Source organism: Oryx dammah, unplaced genomic scaffold (assembly GCF_014754425.2).
Source record: "Oryx dammah isolate SB20612 unplaced genomic scaffold, SCBI_Odam_1.1 HiC_scaffold_16, whole genome shotgun sequence".
NCBI classification, from domain to species: Eukaryota; Metazoa; Chordata; class Mammalia; order Artiodactyla; family Bovidae; genus Oryx; species Oryx dammah.
Window position 1 is genome coordinate 37,478,323 of NW_024070200.1, and position 21,664 is coordinate 37,499,986.

At 41.1% G+C, this 21,664-nt stretch overlaps 1 protein-coding gene across 3 annotated transcripts in view; it reads left to right on the forward strand.

Annotated features, from left to right (window-relative positions):
• The window catches only part of SCAPER (S-phase cyclin A associated protein in the ER), a 389,138-nt gene that overhangs the window by 307,596 nt on the left and 59,878 nt on the right, over window positions 1-21,664 (forward strand). For all 3 annotated transcript variants that reach the window (XM_040257316.1, XM_040257318.1, XM_040257317.1), the window contains exons 26-27: window positions 3,284-3,516; window positions 17,265-17,420. In XM_040257316.1, coding sequence (XP_040113250.1) covers window positions 3,284-3,516; window positions 17,265-17,420 — 389 coding nt within the window. The remainder of the gene's footprint in view (window positions 1-3,283; window positions 3,517-17,264; window positions 17,421-21,664) is intronic.

The window sequence follows — 21,664 nt, forward strand, 5'->3', positions numbered from 1 at the left end:
TTTGGTCCCTGCACCACATTTATGGTTTCTGAATAAGAGGCTTAGTATATTTCATTCATAATTATTCCAACAATCTTTAAATACAGTATTTTCATGCTCTTTGGTCACGAGTAAAGTTCTTATTAATTAAGAACTTTTAATTTAAAAGACATCAGAAAGGCTGTGCTTGACCCATGATCAGTTTTCACCTCCTTCCACGAGAGACAGTTTCTGCAGAATTCTCAGAAAAAGAGATGGTCAGTGGGAAGTTGGTGTGGGGTGAGAGAAAGCACGTGGGTTTAGAGTCTAACAAACTCAGGTTTCAATCCCAGCTCTTTAACTATAGCTATGCAACTTGGATGTGTTGACTGCTGTCTCTGACCTTTGAGATGTTAATCTACAAAAATTAAATGTGATGGTATAAGTGAAGTGAAGTCGCTCAGTCGTGTCCGACTCTGCTGTGACTCCATGGACCGTAGCCTACCAGGCTCCTCCATCCATGGGATTTTACAGGCAAAAATACTGAAGTGGGTTGCAATTTCCTTCTCCAAATGGTATGGTATAAGGAAAATGCTTAAGTGCTTGGCATAGAAGAAAACCCTAAGAAATGTTAGTTTTCATCATTTTTTCTCTGCACCACCACCCCCCCAAGTAAGTTGTGGCTCATAATTTAGCCTTTTTTTTTAATACCTCAAGGTTGTCATTTTGAGCATAAACAGGTATACTGTTTTTAGTAAATAATAATTTCAGTGCAAAAAAAATGAGTCCAGTAAAAGCAATGAGTCTCAGATTGCAGAGCCTTTAGGATTCTTATATCTGTTTTTTTCCTTGAGCTTCAAGAATAGTATCTTGTTTTGCTTCCCTGATAGGTTAGTTGGTAAAGAATCCACCTGCAATGCAGGAGTCCCTGGTTTGATTCCTGGGTCAGGAAGATCCACTGGAGAAGGGGTAGGCTACCTATATCCAGTATGCTTGGGCTTCCCTTGTGGCTCAGCTGGTGAAGAATCCACCTGCAATGCCGGAGAGCTGGGTTCCATCCCTCGGTTGGGAAGACCCCCTGGGGAAGGGAAAGGCCACCCACTCTAGTCTTCTGGCCTGGAGAATTTCATGGACTGTATAGTCCAAGGAATTGCAAAGAGTCAGACACGACTGAGTGACTTTCACTTTCACTTTGCTACCTCTAAAATGGCCACCACTTCTTCACATTGTTCTTTCTGTTCTACTATAAACCAGTAAGCCACAGCTTGCTACACTTACTTGTAAAATCAGAGTCTACAGGGTCTAAATGACCTTACAGTAAGCAGAGAATCTCTGTGTCTTTGACCATGGACATACTGGATATTCAAATGTTAGATGAGCAGGTGATTAAATAAATGACATTAATTTTGGTATCTCAGAAGTCTTTAATATCTTCATGATTCTCAACTATATTTTTAAAAGATCTGATTACTGGGTTAAAATGCTTCTAGAAAAGGGAAAGGTTGCTAAGAGCACGTGTATAGTGTTTTATTTGAAATATTTAGTATCAGTACAAGGTTTTTGAAATGAAAGGAATATGAAAATTTGTGATGTATGAGGAACTCTGACATTACCCAGAAATGTGTTGCTTGTATTCTTTCTGAAGTTTGTAAAAGAAAAGAAAAGTTGTGCCTTTATGGTGATTTGCTGAGTTGTAAATGTGAAGTATTTACCTAAAGTCATATGACCTGCTAGAGGAGGAACTGGAACTTGAACACAAAGCCATCTGATTCCATGTTTAAACTTTCTTCCTCCCTATCTCTGGCCTGTTGTCTCTGCCCCTTTCTTGGTAGCAAGGTCTTTAGGAGCCTCTGCTCCTGGGAAGAGTGAACCCTTAAGTAGCCAATATCACATGCCAAAGCACAGAGTTCCCAGCCTGGTAATTATATATCTAGCCACTGTGCTTCCAGTCATCCTTCTCTGTGAGAGCTGCTGTTCATACCCAGTTGTATTTACTCCTGGTAATAGTAGGAATCATAGTAAGCGTAGCAGTTGCTACTTCTTTTTGGATGTAGCAGATGACACCTCTTTGGGACTCACCTATGAGCCAGACACTGTGCTAACACTTTACATATGTTGATTCATTGGATACTGTAATTATCTTCATGTAACAGTTGAGGAAACTGAGACACAGAAAGGTTAAGGAACATGTCTAAGATCATATAGCTGGGGCTGGAACCCAAGCCCAAGTTCTGACTCCTTGTCCAACTTTTAACAGCCATATTACTTCCTGTAAACTATAAGTAAACAGCTCAATATGACCCTGTGTATTAGGGGAAATTCTGGGGAAATACTATTATATTTTACCATTTTGTAATAAACACAAAATTTTTCCTCATAGAGGAATTTAGATTAGATGTTTTAAAAATCTACTTTGACAAGAAACAGAGCTATTGTGGGAAGGGGGACACCTTCCAGGGCCCAAGGGTGGGCTCTTGTCTAACACTCAGAAATCAACTGTCCAAGAAGACATGTGCTGACAAAATAAGAGACTTTATTGGGAAGGGACACCCAAGGAGAGCAGGAGGGTAAGGGAACCCAGGGGGACTGCTCTGCCACGTGGCTCACAGTCTCGGGTTTTGTGGTGGTGGGATTAGTCTCTGGGTTGTCTTTGGCCAGTCATTCTGACTCAGAGTCCTTTCTAATGACACACGCATTGCTCGGCCAAGATGGATGCCAGCAAGAAGGATTCTGGGAGGTGGTTGGACACATGGTGTATCTTTTTGACCTTTCCTGAACTATTCTGGTTAGTGCTGACTTATTAGTTCCGTGCTCCTTACCGGTACCTCCTGTTGTAAAATAACTCACACATATGGTTACTGTGGTGCCTGACCAGGATGGATGGTTTCAGTCAGGGTGTGCTTCCCATAACAGTGCTATCAATTAACCAGTTGGCTTGTTTTCTGAGTTTATACAAATTTTTAATACTTTATTCAGTTGAATAAGTAATATTTATTGAGTGCTTATTATATGCTTAAGATGAGCTAAGCATTTTATGTTATTAGCTCATTTAGTCCTCACAAGAACCCTCTGTTATTGGTAATGTCATTATCCCTGTTTTATGAGAAAATTGAAAATTGGAAGTAGCGACCTGCCCAAGGACACCTAGCTACTAGGGGCAAAATTGAGATTTGAACTGACAGTCTGACTTTAGAACCAGTACTCAAGCATTCAAATAGCACTTCTAGAATTTCAAAATTATTTATGATTCCAGAAATTTTCCGTATCATCTCTGTTCATTTTTGGTGGTTTTATTGAAATACAATACTGTATTTTTTCCATCTAGGTTTATGTTCCAGATGAAAATAATGCTATTTTGGGAAGAAATACAAATAAGCAAGTTTTCGAAGGCTTGACAACTGGACTTCTCAAAGTCAGTGCTGCGGTTTTTGGCTGCCTGATTGCCAATCGACCAGATGGAAACAGCCAGCCAACTACACCAAAAATATCAACACAGGAAATGAAAAGCAAACCCTCACAAGGTGATGCTTTTAACAGTCGAGTTCAGGACCTCATCAGGTAAGTTTCTAGATTTCTTAAAACTTGTTTGTTTAAAAAAATTATTTTAAAATAATTTTAAGTCTCAGGGCCCATGTGATGGCAATTGTTTTCACACCATCCAAAAATTCCTGATAGAAAATATACCACATTTTGTAGAGAGAAGAAAAATCCTATTAAGGAAAAGCAGTATAGTTAAAGCTCATCTGTCATTCTTGATATTTAATATTCAATATTAGAATTAGAATATAACTGTTTTTGCTGTCAGCTCTTTCCAACTCTAAGAATTCCCCTATCTCAGGTCATCTCTGCTTATAAATTTTTTCAGATTTTAAGTACTCATAATAGCTATCATTAATTGTAGCTCCCATTATTAGTAATGTATTACGTTGTTGTTTAGTTGCTAAGTTGTGTCTGACTCTTTGCAACCCCATGGACTGCAGTATGGCAGGCTTCATTGTCCTTCACTGTATCCCAGAGTTTGCTCAAACTCGTGCATTGAGTTGGTAACCTCATTTTATCAGAACTCTCCACTATGACAAAGAACTCTTGACTCCCGGTGTGGAAAGGAAGAATCTTTTAGGGGCTTCCCAGGTGGCACTAGTAGTAAAGAACAAGCCTGCCACTGCTGGGGGTGCCAGAGACAAGGGTTCAGTCCCTGGGTTGGGAAGATTTCCTGGAGGAGGGCATGGCAACCCACTCCAGTATTCTTGCCTGGAGAATCCCACAGACAAAGGAGCCTGGCGGACTACAGTCCATAGAGTCGCAAAAAGTCTGACACAACTGAAGTGACTTAGCACTCCCACAGAAAGTGTAGAAACTCTAGAGGACAATGATATCCTCTGGATCCTCTGTAGTTGTGCCCCAGGTGATGCTGTTGGTAAAGAACCTGCCTGCAATGCAGGAGACATAATGAGATGTGGGTTTCATCCCTGGGTCTGGATGGTCCCCTGGAGAAGGACTTGGCAACACACTCCATTATTCTTGCCTGGAGAATCCCATGGACAGAGGAGCCTGGTGGGCTACGATCCAAAGGATCACAAAGAACTGGACACGACTGAAGCGACTTAGCTTGCACACACTCCACTATGACCCGTCCATCTTTGGTGTCCCTGCAAGGCATAGCTTATAGCTTTGTTGAGTTATGCAAGGCTGTGATCCATGAAGGAAAGTAAGGTATTGTAGTAGAGGCTTTGCAGCCCTGTAAATGTAGGATTTCTAATTCAGACTTTGTTCAGTTCAGTCGCTCAGTTGTGTCCCAACTCCTTGCATCCCCATGGACTGCAGCGTGCCAGGCCTCCCTGTCCATCACCAACTCCCAGAGTTTACCCAAACTCATGTCCATTGAGTCAGTGATGCCATCCAACCATCTTATCCTCTGTCATCCCATTCTCCTCCCACCTTCAATCTTTCCCAGTATCAGGGTCTTAGCAAACGAGTCATTTCTTTGCATCGGGTGGCCAGAGTACTGGAGTTTCAGCTTCAACATCAGTCCTTCCAGTGAATACTCAAGACTGATTTCCTTTAGGATGGACTGGTTGGACCTCCTTGCAGTCCAAGGGACTCTCAAGAGTCTTCTCCAACACCACATTTCAAAAGCATCAATTCTGGAAAAACCATAGCCTTGACTAGATGGACTTTTGTTGGCAAAGTAATGTCTCTGCTTTTGAATATGCTGTCTAGGTTGGTCATAACTTTTCTTCCAAGGAGTGTCTTTTAATTTCATGGCTGCAGTCACCATCTGCAGTGATTTTGGAGTCCCCCCAAAATAAAGTTTGTCACTGTTTCTGTTGTTTTCCCATCTATTTGCCATGAAGTGATGGGACCAGATGCCATGATCTTAGTTTTCTGAATGTTGAACTTTAAAGCCAACTTTTTCACTCTCCTCTTTCACGTTCATTGAGAGGCTCTTTAGTTTCTCTTCTCTTTCTACCATAAGGGTGGTGTCATCTGCATATCTGAGGTTATTGATATTTCTCCTGGCATTCTTGATTCCAGTTTGTGCTTCATCCAACCCAGTGTTTCTCATGATGTGCTCTGCATATACGTTAAATAAGCAGGATGACAATATACAGCCTTGACGTACTCCTTTTTCTATTTGGAACCACTCTGTTGTTCAAACTTTGTAGGTAAGGAAATTGCTCAGCGGGGTTAAAGGTTATGTAATGAATAAGTTTAAAATTTAAGTAGGAGAATTGAGACTGGAACTCAGGTCTATCTGGACTTACAACAGCTGTATATTTTCCACTACACAAATGTGGCAATTTCTAACACCTGTTCACAGTCAACCCTGCTTCCTTCCATGGTCACCTTTTCTCCGGGGAAATTTATTCCTACTGACATTCAAATTCTTTTTCCCTGGTGAATCTGGAATCAGATAGGACATTTAATTTCCCAAGATTCCATCTGGTGTTAATCAATTACCTGTCCCACCTAGCAGAAACTCCTCTGTGATCTGCATTGATCTCTGACTCCCAAAATCCATGCAATTTGTTATTTTTTGAAGCTTATAGTAGGTTAATAGGAGAAAGAGAATGCCCTCTTCTGCATTTGCTTCTTTCTCAGTTCATAAATTTCATCTGGTCTCTTGTAGTGCTTTCTTCGAAACAGTTGTTTCATTCAGGATCTTTCTTACCCTTGATTACTTTGTTAACTTGTCCCTTGCAGCCGCCTGCCCTCTCTCCCCCAGCATATTTATTGCTCTAGAGTACTAGGCAGGCCCTTTGGGTCCACAAACCATTTATCATGCAGCACTTGACTTTGACCCTCCCTGGCCTTTCTCTCTGTTGCTTGATCTCATTCAATTTCCCCATGTCCTTTTGGTCTGTAGAACCTGGCCCTCCCTGCTGATAAATGCCCAGCATCCTTCCTTGGGCTACTGTGTGATGCAGCGGCCCTGCATTCTTGTCATCCAGGCAACTCAGCTACATGCCTCGGCTACAGTGAGGCAGAAGGCCCAGCCAGGTGCTTTAGTGCAGTTCCAGTGGGCCTTCCAGGAGGAAGTACCTACATTTTTACGCTTATTATTATAGTTACCAGATCCTTCATTAAGAAAACAGGTTATTGGGGGGAAAAAGATAACAGTGATGATCTGCCAAACCAAATAATTCATGTAACTTAAAAAGGATGATAGGCAGTTACAGTGCTTCAGAGCAAAACGATGTCACTCTTTATTTGGCTTGAACCACTTTTGGTAAATAGTGTTTTCTTGTAGATAATGCATTGTTAGCTGGCTTGATGATCCCTATGTGTAGGACCACAAACTTTATCTCAGATCTTCCTAGTGAAGCAAACAGAATATGTGTAAATAGTTTCATGCTTTCTTTCTCACCTTCTCGAATATGAACTGACAGGAAATCTCACTCCACTCTCTGCTATAACCTGGGCCTTTTTTGTCAGTTTATAAATCTCTAGCATTGTAAAGTTGTGAGGGAAGGGTTCCAACACAGTTTTTGGCACTGTTCTCTTGCCTGTACCACTAAGGTAGAGCTGGAAAAGGGTACATCACTCTGACGTATGTCTCTTTTCTCTCCTTATCTGGCATGGAAGAGGCAAGGGGATGTCTATCCGAGATGAGGTAATAACAGTATTTATTCTCCTTATTTTAGATGATTCAGTCCAGTTTCTAGCCCTAAGGGATCCTCAGAAATATCTATTACCTCAAAATATTGCCACTTGTACTCACTTTATGCCAGACACTTTACAAGGTCCTGGGATACAAAAACAAATTAAAAAAAAAAAAAAACTTTAACACAATATCCAGATAATATCTTTTGGCTATAAAACATTCAGATTTTTTTGTAAGATGCAAATGTTGGTAATTTCAAGTGTTTAGCATAGTTCTAGGAAAGCAGTATTATGTATAGGATAGAAGCAGATTGCAATGTGAAAAAACACTGGTTTGAAATTTGCCCAGGAAATGCATCAGTCCTGAAGCTCTGCAATTTTGTTTTTTTCCTGGCTTTATTGAGATATGGGTGGACATATATAGCATTGTGTAAGTTTAAGATGTACAACGTGATGATTTGTTACACATATATGTAGGGCAAAATGATAACCACAGTAACTTAGTTAACACCTCCATCATCTTACATAATTACCTTTTGTGTGTATATGTGTATATTGAAACATTTAAGAGCTACTGTTTAGCAACTTTCGAGTATGTAGTACAGTGCTGTAGCTTTTAGTCACTATGCTGTATGTTACATTCCTAGAACTTACTCATCTTATAAATGTCAGTTTGTACCCTTTAACCAACATCTCCCCATTTCCCCTACCCACCCCCAGCATTGGGCAGCAAGCATTCTACTATTTCTGAGAATTCAACTCTTTCAGATTCCACACAGTATTTGCCCTTTAACTGTCTGACTTATTTCACTTAGCGTAATGCCTTCAAGGGCAACCCATATTGTTACAAATCGCAGGATTTCCTTATTTTTTATGGCTGAATAATATTTCATTTTACACACACACACACACACACACACACACACCACTTTGCAGGTGTGCTCAGCTGTGTGCAACTCTGTGGAATTTTCCAGGCAAAATTACTGGAATCGGTTGCCATTTCCTCCTCCACCCAGGGATCAAACCAATGTCTCTTGCATCCCCTGCACTGGTAGGCGGATTCCTTACCACTGAGCCATCTGAGTGTGTGTACTTAGTCGCTCAGTTGTGTCCAGCTGTTTGCGACCTCTAGCCTGCCAGGCTCCTTTGTCCATGCAGATTCTCCAGGCAAAAATACTGGAGTGGGTTGCCATACCCTCCTCCAGGGGATCTTCCCAACCCAGGGATCGAACCCAGGTCACCCACATTGCAGGCAGATTCTTTACCGTCTAAGCCACCAGGGAGGCCCATGAGTACTGGAGTGGGGAGCCTCCAGGGTATCTTCCGGCATTGCAGGTGCATTCTTTACCAGCTGAGCCACAACTTTACCACTTTTGTTTATCCATTCATCTGAGGATGGACACTTAGCTGCTCTGGATAATGCTGCAGTGAACATGAGAGTGCAAGTATCTCTTTCAGATAGTGACTGATTTCCTTCACAATAATACCCAGAAGTGGAATTGATAGATCATATGGTGTTTCTGTTTGTAATCTCTTGAGGAATGCTGCACTGTTTTTCATAGTGACTATACAAATACACTTTCCCACCAGCAGTGTACAAAGTTTCACTTTTCTGTCTACATCCTGCCAATATTATTTCCTGGTTTTTAGGATTTCTTTTTTGTTTGTTTTTTATAATAACCATCCTAACAGGTATTAGGGAGTATGTCACTGTGGTTTTGATTTGTATATCCCTGATGATTAATGATGTTGAACATCTTTTCCTGTATCTGCTGGCCATTTGTATCTGTTCTTTGGTAAAATGTCTATTTAGGTGTGTCTATTTTTAATTGAATTATTTGTATTTTTACCGTTGTGCTGTAGGAGTTCCTACAACAATTTGGAAAACAGAGAAGATCACAATGCATTTTTTAATACACAAGCATTGTCTTTAATCCCACCACCCAAAGATAATCACAGGTTTTAATTTTGGTTTTGGTGTACATATATGTGGTTATTTTATGAAAACAAATTGTAGTAGTTATACATACTTTTTATGTCATACTTTTTTTTCACTTCTTTTTTTCCAAATCAACAGAAACTTGCAAATGAGTTTCTACTGGCTTTCCAAGTATTTAATTATGTGGCAGTGATTTGCTTGTGCATGTGTGCTAAGTCATTTCAGTCACGTCCAATTCTTTGTGACCCTATGGACTGTAGCCTCACCCCTCCGTCCACAAGAATTCTCCAGGCAAGAATACTGGAGTAGGTTGCCGTGCCCTCCTCCAGGGGCTCTGCCCGACCCAGGGAACAAACCCACACCTCTTATATCTCCTGCATTGGCACTTCTTTACCACTAATGCTACCTGGGAAGCCCAAGGTGATTTGCTTCAGGTGACCTATTACTTAAATAGGTGTATCTAGTATTTTACTATTATAGATAACACTGTAAAGAATATCTTTCCCTATAATTGATTATTGTTTTCTATTAAACTTTGAGAAGTATAATTTGGGGTCAAAAAATGTGTATTAAGGATTTTGATACAAACTGCCAAATTGTCCTACATAGAGAGATCAAATTTCCAACATACACTAGATCATGGAAAAAGCAAGAGAGTTCCAGAAAAACATCTATTTCTGCTTTATTGACTATGCCAAAGCCTTTGACTCTGTGGACCACAATAAAATGTGGAAAATTCTTCAAGAGATGGGAATACCACACCACCTGACCTGCCTCTTGAGAAACCTATATGCAGGTCAGGAAGCAACAGTTAGAACTGGATATGGAACAACAGACTGGTTCCAAATAGGAAAAGGAGTACATCAAAGATGTATATTGTCACCCTGCTTATTTAACTTATATGCAGAGTACATCATGAGAAACGCTGGGCTGGAAGAAGCACAGGCTGGAATCAAGACTGCTGGGAGAAATATCAATAACCTCAGATATGCAGATGACACCACCCTTATGGCAGAAAGTGAAGAGGAACTAAAAAGTCTCTTGATGAAAGTGAAACAGGAGAGTGGAAAAGTTGGCTTAAAGCTCAACATTCAGAAAACGAAGATCATGGCATCTGGTCCCATCACTTCATGGGAAATAGATGGGGAAACAGTGGAAACAGTGTCAGACTTTATTTTGGGGGGCTCCAGAATCACTGCAGATGGTGATTGCAGCTATGAAATTAAAAGACACTTACTCCTTGGAAGGAAAGTTATGACCAACCTAGGTAGCATATTCAAAAGCAGAGATATTACTTTGCCAACAAAGTTCCATCTAGTCAAGGCTATGGTTTTTCTAGTGGTCATGTATGGATGTGAGAGTTGGACTGTGAAGAAGGGTGAGCACCAAAGAATTGATGCTTTTGAACTGTGGTGTTGGAGAAGACTCTTGAGAGTCCCTTGGATTGCAAGGAGATCCAACCAATCCATTCTAAAGGAGATCAGTCCTGGGTGTTCTTTGGAAGGACTGATGCTAAAGCTGAAACTCCAATACTTTGGCCACCTCATGCGAAGAGTTGACTCATTGGAGAAGACCCTGATGCTGGGAGGGATTGGGGGCAGGAGGAGAAGGGGATGACCGAGGATGAGATGGCTGGATGGCATCACAGACTCGATGGACAGGAGTTTGGGTGAACTCCAGGAGTTTGTGATGGACAGGGAGGCCTGGCGTGCTGCGATTCATGGGGTTGCAAAGAGTTGGACATGACTGAGCGACTGAACTGAACTGAACTGAGAGATTACATATGAGTATGTCCTTGTACCTTCAGCCTAGACAGTGTTGAATAGCATCATTCTTTTGAGTCTTAGCCAGACTGAGAGGTGAAAATGTTTCATTTCTTTATATTAGTCATGATACTGCACATTTTTAAATGTTCATTGGCCATTTTAATAGGACTTTCTTGGTGGCTCAGTCATTTGTGAGTTGCCTATTCATGTACTTGCCCATTTTCCTATTGGAGGTATTGACTTTTTTAGTTGTAAAAGCTCTTGGTACATGATGAGATCATTAGGCACCTGCGTGAGGAACAACCATATGAAGAGGTAGCAAGAAGACAGCCATCTGGAGACCGAAAAGAGCAGCCTCAGAGGAATCCAACCCTGCTGGCACCTTAATCTTGGCTTTTTTGGCCTCCAGAACTTTTCTGAGATATGGGTGGAATATACTAAAGAGCAGCCAGCCACCTTGTCCTATGAAATGGATTCCAGTGCTGTAGATGATACTCCTATTTGTCAGGATCAGTGTTGATTCCCTGTGGTAAATGCTCCATTTACAAGGTCTTCATTCATTGTTTGTGAACTTATTGTGCCATCAAACAGATGGCCTCACTAGAAGCCCAGATAGTAACTATGCATAGACAAGAACCACTGTGAAAACTCAGAATAAAGAAAGTGGGTAAGCCTGAAGCATCTCTTACTGGACCTCAGAGACCAAGAAGTACCTCATTAGGAGGGTAAGAGGAGCAGCTGCACACTGCTCCCACAGGCCAGCACAGTGCTGTATGCAGGCCCCCCACAAGCCTGTGGTTTCTCCAGTACGAAGAAGGAGCCCAAATGGACATCTAGCTCCCCCAGCATTGTGGGACACTTCCACTTTGGTCTCACCTAACAAAGATTACTGGGGGAATCTGCAGGGTTTGACCACTGGGGAGCAAATAGAACAGGGGAGTGTGGTGCTTCAGCACTCAGATCTTGGTGGACTGTGCTTCTGGCTACCGTGGTGCCCAAGCAGAGATCCCAGGCAGCAGCTCTGCCCATATATGAAGTTGAGCCGTAGCCCCATCTGGTCAGGGAATTCAGTTGGCAGTTCTGCTGCTTAGGGTCCCCAGGCTGTACCAGCTATAGAGCTTGTTCAGCCTGGGCAGGAAAGCAGGTCATCATCTGTGCCTTCTTGCTCACCATTGCCTTCATTTCTGACCATCCAGGAAGGTCAGCTATGGAACCTAAGCAGCTACAAAGTCCAAACTACAGCCCTGTTCAGGCAGGGCGTCAAGCCAGCAGCCGTGTCCAACTGTTGAGCTCAGCCTCTGACCCCACATAACCAGGAAGACTGAACAGTAACCTTGGGAAACCTCAGAACCCAGCTATGGTTCCATACTCAACTACAGAGCATAGCCTGCAGCCCCACCCTATAATGGAGCCCAGACAAAATTCTTCTCAACCACAGAGACAGTTTCTAGACCCACCCATCTATGATGTACAACTGGAGACCGCTCCCAACCAGAGAGGCCAGCCAGCAATCTTGCTCAATATCAGAGCACAGCCAGCAGCCTGATCAAGAAGCCCAGCCTATGGCACAGGCTTTCAGAATATTGAAGAAAAAACTGCCAACCAAGAAAGCTGTACTCAGCAATGCTGTCCTTTAGGAATGAAGGAGAAATAAAGATTTTCTCAAACAAAAGAAGCAGAGAAAGGTCATCACCACTAGACCTCCCTTACAAGAAATAGGGCATTCTTCAGGTTTAAAGAAAAAGGTGATAATTAATAAGATAAAAACATATAGATGTGTAATACTCACTGATAATGCTAACTATATAATCAAAATCAGATCTCTGGTATTATAATGGTGATACATAAAATTCACTTACAAGCTAGTTTGAAAGTTAAAAATCAAATGTAATAGATACAACCATAACCACAGAAATTTGTTATTGAATAAACACTATAAAAACATGTAAACTGTAACATGAATAACCTGAAATATGAGGAAGGAGAAGTAAAAGTACAGTTGACTTTTAAACAACACAGGTCTGAAATGTGCATGTCCACTTACATGCAAGTTTTTATTTTAATAAATACTATAGTACTACACAATCTGTAGTTGGTTGAGTCTGCAGGTGCAGAACCAAGGATATGGAGTCCCAGTGATGGGACTTGAGCATCTATCAATTTTGGTATCCACAGCAGGTCCTGGGACCAATCCCCCACAGATACTAAGGGACAACTGCGTAAATTTTCTGTATGCTGTCAAACTTACCAACTTAAAACAGAATGTAATATGCACCACAGCTTCCTTATCCATCATTCATCTGCCAGTGGACATCTAGGTTGCTTCCATGTCCTGGCTGTTGTAAACAGTGCTGCAGTGAACATTGGGGTTCATGTGCCTCTTTCAAGGCAGTGAAAGAAACACAGATGTAAAGAACAGACTTTTGGACTACATGGGAGAAGGTGAGGGTGGGATGGTATGAGACAGTAGCACTGAAACATGTATGTTACTATATGTGAACCAGATGACAAGTGCAAGTTTGATGCATGAAGCAGGGCACTCAAAGTCAGTGCTCTGGGACAACCCAGAGGGGTGGGGAGGGGAGGGAGGTGGGAGGGGGGTTCAGGATGGGGGACACATGTGCACCCGTGGCTGATTCATGTCAATGTATGGCAAAAACCACCACAATATTGTAAATTATTTTCCAATTAAAATTAACTAATTTAAAAAACAGAATGCAAGAAATACATTTCCCAAAGAAAAACCTATAGTAGATACACTTACTATAAAGAAGTCAAAGCATACTGTCCCAAAAAGTCATCAGATCACAAAAGAAGACAGCAAGAGAGGGAACACAGGTCGAGGGGGCTAAAAAACAGAAAATAATTAGTGAAATATCAATAGTAAGTCCTTACTGCTAAGTCACTTCAGTCATGTCCGACTCTGTGCGACCCCATAGACGGCAGCCCACCAGGCTCCCCCGTCCCTGGGATTCTCCAAGCAAGAACACTGGAGTGGGCTGCCATTTCCTTCAATGTATGAAAGTGAAAAGTGAAAATGAAGTCGCTCAGTCGTGTCCGACTCTTGGCGACCCTATGGACTGCAGCCCACCAGGCTCCTCTGTCCATGGGATTTTCCAGGCAAGAGGACTGGAGTGGGGTGCCATTAGTAGCCAGTAATTACTTTAAGGGTAAATGGATTAAATTCTCCAATCAAAAGACACACAGTGGCTGAAGGATAAAAACAATATCCAACAACATGCTGACTGTAAGAGATTCATTTTAGCTTTAAAGACACAAAGACTGAAAGCAAAGTCGTGTAAGTATTTCAGAGAAATGGTAACCAGAAGAAAGGAAGGGTAGATTTTAAGCTAAAAATGGTTAAAAGAGACGAAGAAGATCATTATATAATGATAGAGGGGTCAATCCACCAAAGATATGACAGCAAGTAATTATTAATGCATCCAACGTTGGAGCCCCTAAATATATAAAACTGATACTAACAGAACTAAATGGAGAACAACAATACAGTAATATGTGGGGACATTAATACCCCACTGTCAACAATAAATTCCTGGAGAAGGAAATGACAATCCACTCCAGTATTCTTGCCTGGGAAACCCCATGGACAAGGAGCCAGGCAGGCTACAGTCCATGAGGCTGCGAAAGAGTCAGACATGACTTGGCAACTACACAGCAAGAAGAGACACCCAACAATAACAGATAGATCTTCCAGACAGGAAATTGATAAGGAAACAGCAGATTTAAACAGCACTAGGCCAAAAGGACCTAAAAGACACATAGAGAGCACTCCATCCAACAGCAGCAAAATATATATTGCTCTCAAACACACATGGAACATTTTCAAGGATGAGTCCTACGTTATGCCACAAAAGAAGTCTCAACAATCCAAAAACAGAAATTATATCAAGTATCTTCTCTGATCAGTGGTGTGAAACTAGAAACCAGTAATATTTTGTAATCAATACACAAATCATCACATTGTATACCTTAAACTTAAAGGATGTGTATATTAACTGTATCTCAATAAACCTGGGGAATAAAACATTAACCCTTATCTTACAGGTTTCAAATGCTCTTTCGGTTTGTCATTATTCTCTTCAAAAATATTTAAATTTTCTATGAGTTTATGTAGTATATCAACCTACACCTTACAAAATTATCAATACCTATGTACCAACTTGACATCATTTTTCAGTAACTGATAACATTTTTCTATATTGTCTTAGATCTTTTTTCATACTGGTAAGAAACCAAATGTGGCAGGTACAGCTAACTCCCCATCTACATTCCTTTCTCTTGCACAGTGATTTATCTCTTGAGAGAGAGTTAGAGTATGTGTATATAGTTCCCATGCATTTTTTATATTGTTTGTATATATGTATGTGTAATATATATGTGTATAGTATATATATATTTATATATAGTCATATAATAAATAAACATAAGCATTTCTGGTTTTGTATGTGTTTAAAATTTACATAAATGCTATCATACAATTCTCTCAATTTCTATTTTCACATAACATGTTGAGATTTATGTTGATGCATATAATTCTGATTAATTCATCTTAACTGCTCTAGACATTTTTTAAATGAATAAATTCCCAGTTTGTACACCTATTTGAGGTCAGCAGTTTCTATTTTTTCACTATTTGAAGCAGTGATACAGTGAATATCCTTGTATAAGCTTCTTTTGCACCTATATGTGAGTTTCTTAAGTGCATATGCCTACAGTAAGAATTTTGAATCCTATGATAAATCCATGTTCAACTTTACCAAGTAACATCAAATTGTTCTCCAAAGAGTACACTTCCTATTACTAAAGGATAGGAGTCCCATTTCCTCATATCCTTATCAGTGTTTTATGTTAACATACTTAGTGATTTTTAAGCCCGTTTATCAGTCTAATATTTGTGAAATGGTATTTTGTGTTGTGTTAATTTTTCATTGTATTTATGACTAGTAAGTATGCATGCATCTGTTTTTACAATACTGCCATTATTACTACTAGTAACAATAAAACTAATAATAAAATATATCAAGTTCTTTGCATGTATTAGCTTATCAGTCACTTATCACAAGAACCTTCTACTAACACTGTTATATCAAAAAGAAAACAGACTAAGAAGGGCAAGGTAATTTGCCCATGGTCATCCAGTAACTTGTGGGACTAGGGTTCAATATGTCAATATGTCATTTTCCTTTATAATAAGATAATAGGGCTGGTGGTCATCATTTCATATTTTCCAATTTTAAAACTATGGGAGATGCTCAGTAACCAGATGAATATATTTCCTAACATAAAAAGAGAAAGGGAACATTATTTTATGCCTTGTGAATAGTAAACTTAAAAGAGGCTACCAACATAAATTATTCATCAGATTCTCCTTCCTTTTACAAAAGAAGTGTGTTAGTAAATGAATAGTGGTAGGGATTTTAGGGCACTTACAAGCAGAAGCATCAGTTCCTTTGCACATATCACTGAAAGATTGTATGTGTTGATTTTCAGAACTGCTATATTCAGAGTCCTTCACTTTTCATATATGTGAATGCAGTAGCACTGAATTGGTATAAAATCTCTAAGCTAAGGCTGATATATCTACAAGGTACTTTATAGTCTTCAGATATTTGCAATTATTTCTGCTTTGTGGACTAAGAGCTACTATTGTTGATCTGGGTTAATAAACAGTTCTAGAAAACTGTTTAATAGACTTAAAAGATGAGAGTAACTTCTTAAGTGATATTGTCAACTCTCAGAACTGGTACTTTTCATAACAGAGGGCAATTGGATTCTTGCTGCTTGTTATACTCTTAATGGTGATAAGATTTTAAAAAGTAGAGAATCTGCAGTGGCATTGGAAGTTTAGGTTATGACAAGAGTGCCTCAGTAGCATCATCCTGAATCCTTGCATTCTAGTGAATTTAGCTCCTTACTAGGAGCTTTAAGAAGTATTCCTTTTCAAGAGTATAGAGATCCTTATAAATCATTTCAGTTATTGTCAGACTCTAGACTGGTGAGAATGATCAGATAATCTCTTTCTTGAAGAAAATAACATTAGAGTAGCCAACAGAAGTAAACAGAACCATTCATTGAAATAACTGATTATTCAGGGCTAAATCTAAGAAAATAGTTGCTTAAGATATTGTACTCAAACCTGTGTTGTCATTTGCTTGTTAGAAAGGCCTAAGCCTGTGTTAATTAAGGTTTCTCTTTGAAGATGAGGGCTTCCCTGGTGGCTCAGCCAGTGAAGAATCTGCCTGCAATGTGAGAGACCTGGGTTCAATCCCTGGGTTGGGAAGATGTCTGGAGAGGAGAACGGCTACTCACTCCAGTGTTCTGGCCTGGAGAATTCCATGGACAGAGGAGCCTGGAAGGCTACCGTCCATGGAGTCGCAGAGTCGGACATGACTGAGCAACTTTCCCTTTCACTTTTTGAAAGGAAAGATGTTACCAGGCTATGCACATTGGTAACACATATTTGTCCCCACATATAGCTACGTGGTGAACATCGGTCTGATTGACAAGCTTTGTGGCTGCTTCCTCTCGGTGCAAGGCCCCGTGGATGAGAATCCCAAGATGGCTGCGTTTCTGCAGCATGCCGCAGGACTCTTAGAGGGAATGTGCACGCTCTGCTTTGCTGTCACCGGAAGGTAAGGCCTCTACTCGATGTCAGTCTGGACTAACCATCTCTTGGACTTTGCTCATTCTGGAGTGCTTTCATAGGGATGCACGTGGCCATCTTGGCCTCTTTTCCTGTTTGTGCTACCTCTGTCCTTATTGGCTTCCCATACTGAGACTTGTCTAATGTTTCTCATTTTCCCTGGCTACAAGCTCCTGTCAGAGCCTGTTTTTCTTGTTGATGTCATTAACTTATCTATAATTTCTATAAGAGACCATTCGGTCCCTCTTCCACTGAGATCCAGAGGAATCAAGTGATTTTCCTTGAGTCAGGAGGTCAGTAACAAAGCCTAGACCAGTCAAGTCAGATCCTCAGCATAACATGGCACAGCCTCACAGTGCCCTGACCATCACATGCTTTCAGTTACAGCCTCCTAGGTTCTTTATTTTCCCCTTTGTTCCTTCTTCCAGGGTATCTCTATGAATAAGAGAGGAGCCATCCAAAAACAATAACTCCGTGAAGTCACTCACGCCCCATGGGCATGATTATAGCCAGTGTATCAGGAACTACTAGTAGTCTGGTTGGCTCTCTAAACCCCCTACCCCATCCTGTGGACTGTCCTCAAAAGCAGTAATTTTGTAACAGAGACGGTAACCACCTTGTGTTCTTTTCTCTACCCACCTACCAAGTTATGAATCGTTTACAATAGTGACTTGGTGTTAATATGACATATCCCTCAGACATATTGAGGATGCTCAGTAAAATAATTTTCTTACCATTAAAATCTAAACAGATTATATATATATATATATATATATATGCTGTGCTGTGCTTAGTTGCTCAGTCGTGTTTGACTCTTTGTGACCCCATGGACTGTAGCCCGCCATGCTCCTCTTTGTCCATAGGGATTCTCCAGGCAAGAATACTGGAGTAGGTTGCCATGCCTTCCTCCAGGGGAATCTTCCCAACCCAGAGATTGAACCCAGGTCTCCCGCATTGCAGGCAGATTCTTTACCCTCTGAGCCACCAGGGAAGCCCAAGAATACTGGAATGAGTAGCCTACCCCTTCTCCAGGGGATCTTCCCTACCCAGGAATCAAACCTGGGTCTCCAGCTGAGCTACCAGAGAAGCCCATACATATATCTGTATATATATATATATATATACACACACACACATATATATATCTGTATACATATATGTATATGTAGGGATTTATCAAGAAAGAAACTATTTGAAGCTAATGAAGTCTAATTACTTAAAGAAATCTTATACAGCCATATTCAGTATACCATAGTGCTAATCTCTCTATTCAGAATATTTTAAAAGAGAATTTGGTCAATGTATGGCAAAACCAATACAGTATTGTAAAGTAAAATAAAGTAAAAATAAAATTAAAAAAAAATAAAACAAATGTTCTTAAAGACATTTAAAAAAAAAAGAAATTAACTTCCTCAACATTTGTTGGTCCGTTCTACATAGGACCTTGATAACCATCTATTCTTTCTTATTCTTACCCAGTCCCTCCACCCCCCATCGCATTTCTAGGAAGATTAAGACTGAGTGTCAAGGAAGTCAAGCATGGCCTTTAGTCATTATTACACTTAGTCTGTTCCCTCTAGAAATGTAGCCAGAGCCTACCTTCCAGGGACTTGATGAGCACTTGGGAAGGGGCTATCTGTAGGTCTGTGACCCAGGTAAGTTCCAGGGGCAACAGTAATGGGGATCCATCCAGGGCATTGGCACCTGCCAGCTTAGAGGCCGCCATGCTGCCCAACTCGCTCTGTGCAGTAGCCTGGCCACTCCCTGGGAGGGATCCTCTCACCCAGAAGACCCTTCCAACACTGGCTCTTTCATGTACATGCCATTATAAACCTGCCAGCATCTCAAGTCTTTGTCATCTGTGAATCCAAGTGAATATCACACACATAAACATTTCCATATATGGGTTGTTGTGTAGTTTGTGGGCATCAGCATTCCCTTACACATGGATTCAGTCACTTGAAATCTGTGGGACTTGAAAGAAACTTAAAGGTCATTCATAGCCACTCATAGGGAAAGCAGCTGAGCCAAAATAATTTGAATTAGGACCCAAGGTTCCTCCACTGGTGTTCCCTCTTACACACATGCCTTTATATTATTCAGAATATGGGAGCATACATTTTGTTTCTTTGAAGACTTTCTCAATTACATATGTGGAGGACAGCATCCTCTTCTCTTTAACACACACAAACATGTCCTTGTTTAGTAGACATTACTGAACATCTGCCCTGGGCCAGACTCCAAGCTAAGTACTGAAGCTCCTCAGGGAGCCCAGAGTCTGTCAGAGGGTCAGACTTGTGAATTAACAGCTACAGTGTAATAGCTGCAGCAGAAGAGAGGGTGCACAGCAAAGGAAATAAAGCCCTTCCAGAGGAGGTCAAGAAGGGCTTCAGTGACCTAAATCGTAAAGGATCCAGAAGACAGGTGGAGTGAAGAATCCATCTGGGAGAAAGGGCATCAGAGTACTACATGATATAGCAGGTGTTATTGGTACCTGCAGCCTATTAGGCGGTCACCTGCCAGTGACTTCCTGTATTTCACTACCTGGGGATGTTCTCTGGACAAGTGGCTGTTTGCTCGAAGTACAGGGGAATTAACACCCAGGAATCACTCTCCAACAATAAATTGGTGGATAACATCCCAGCTCCACCAGCCCTCAATGGGACAATCCTGAAGTGTGTTCCTTACAATCTCTCGAAGGGGCCCCTTGGAGAGTGGTAACCTGTTCATTAACACATACTTGATTGACTTTTCTCCCTGCCCTCTTTTCCTTCTCTATTTCCTCACAGGTAAACTTCATACAACCATGTCTTTGTTTCCGGGTCTTTTGGGGGGACAACCCAAACTAAGAGTTACGGAAATAGAAGACATTGTCTCATGTTCAGTTTGATGTGGTTTATAATAGGGTGACTGTGAAGGGTGGCAGGAGATTAGATATTCAGTGAGCTCCATAAATGTTCACATTTCCGGTATAGGATGATCACTCCTGAAAAGTATAGAAATGTCTGGAATGGCTTGAGTCTAGTAGGCTTGAGCCCACTAGAAGGAGTAGGCTTTTTATTTTATTTTTTTAATTTATTCATTTCAATTGGATGCTAATTACTTTACAGTATTGTAGTGGTTTTGCCATACATTGACACCCCCTCCCTCCCCATCCCATCCCTCAGGGTCATCCCAGTGCACCAGCCCCAAGCACCCTGTCTCATGCAACAAACCTCGACTGGCGATCTGTTTCACATATGATAATATACATGTTTCAATGCTATTCTCTCAAATCATCCCACCCTTGCCTTGCTGCTGCTGGTAAGTCACTTCAGTCGTGTCTGACTCTGTGCGACCCCATAGACAGCAGCCCACCAGCTCCCCTGTCCCTGGGATTCTCCAGGCAAGAACACTGGAGTGGGTTGCCATTTCCTTCTCCAATGCATGAAAGTGAAAAGTGAAAGTGAAGTCGCTCAGTCGTATCCGACTCTTTGCGACCCCATGGACTGCAGCCTACCAGGCTCCTCCATCCATGGGATTTTCCAGGCAAGAGTACTGGAGTGGGGTGCCATTGCCTTCTCTGACTCTTGCCTTAGGAGTAGGCTTTTTAAATGTTGAGGACCCGTGGAGACAGTGAAAACAGAGAGGAAGAGATACAGTGAGGACACAGAATAAATGTAAGTGAGATGACATAAAGCTTAATAACATGGGAGGATAAAAGGAAATGAGGAATCCAGAAAGACTCCCAGGTTTCTGATGAAATTTTTGAACAGTAGATGAGATGGTCTCCAAATTATAGGATATATACCACCATTTTCCATGATTCTAGACATACCTAAGATTATCCAAGCAGACCAAAGTGTGAGTATGTGTGCATGTAGGTGTGTGTACATGAAGTTTATATATAAAATGATAGTCCATATGTGTGTTGGGGGGGGGCAGCTTCCCAGGTGACACTACTGGTGAAGAACCTACCTGCCAGTGCAGGAGACACAGGAGATGAGGGTTCAATCCCTGGGTCAGGAAGATCCCCTGAAGGGGAGGGCATGGCAACCCATTCCAGTATTCTTGCCTGGAAAATCCCATGGACAGAGGAGCTTGGCAGGCTACAGTCCATGGAGTCGCAAAGTGTCAAACACAGCTGAAGCAACTTAGCATGCATACACACACACATGTGTTGTGTGTATGCTCATAAAATGAAGTATAATTATTTATATGTACATATACAACTGGATTTTAAATAAGTCAGTA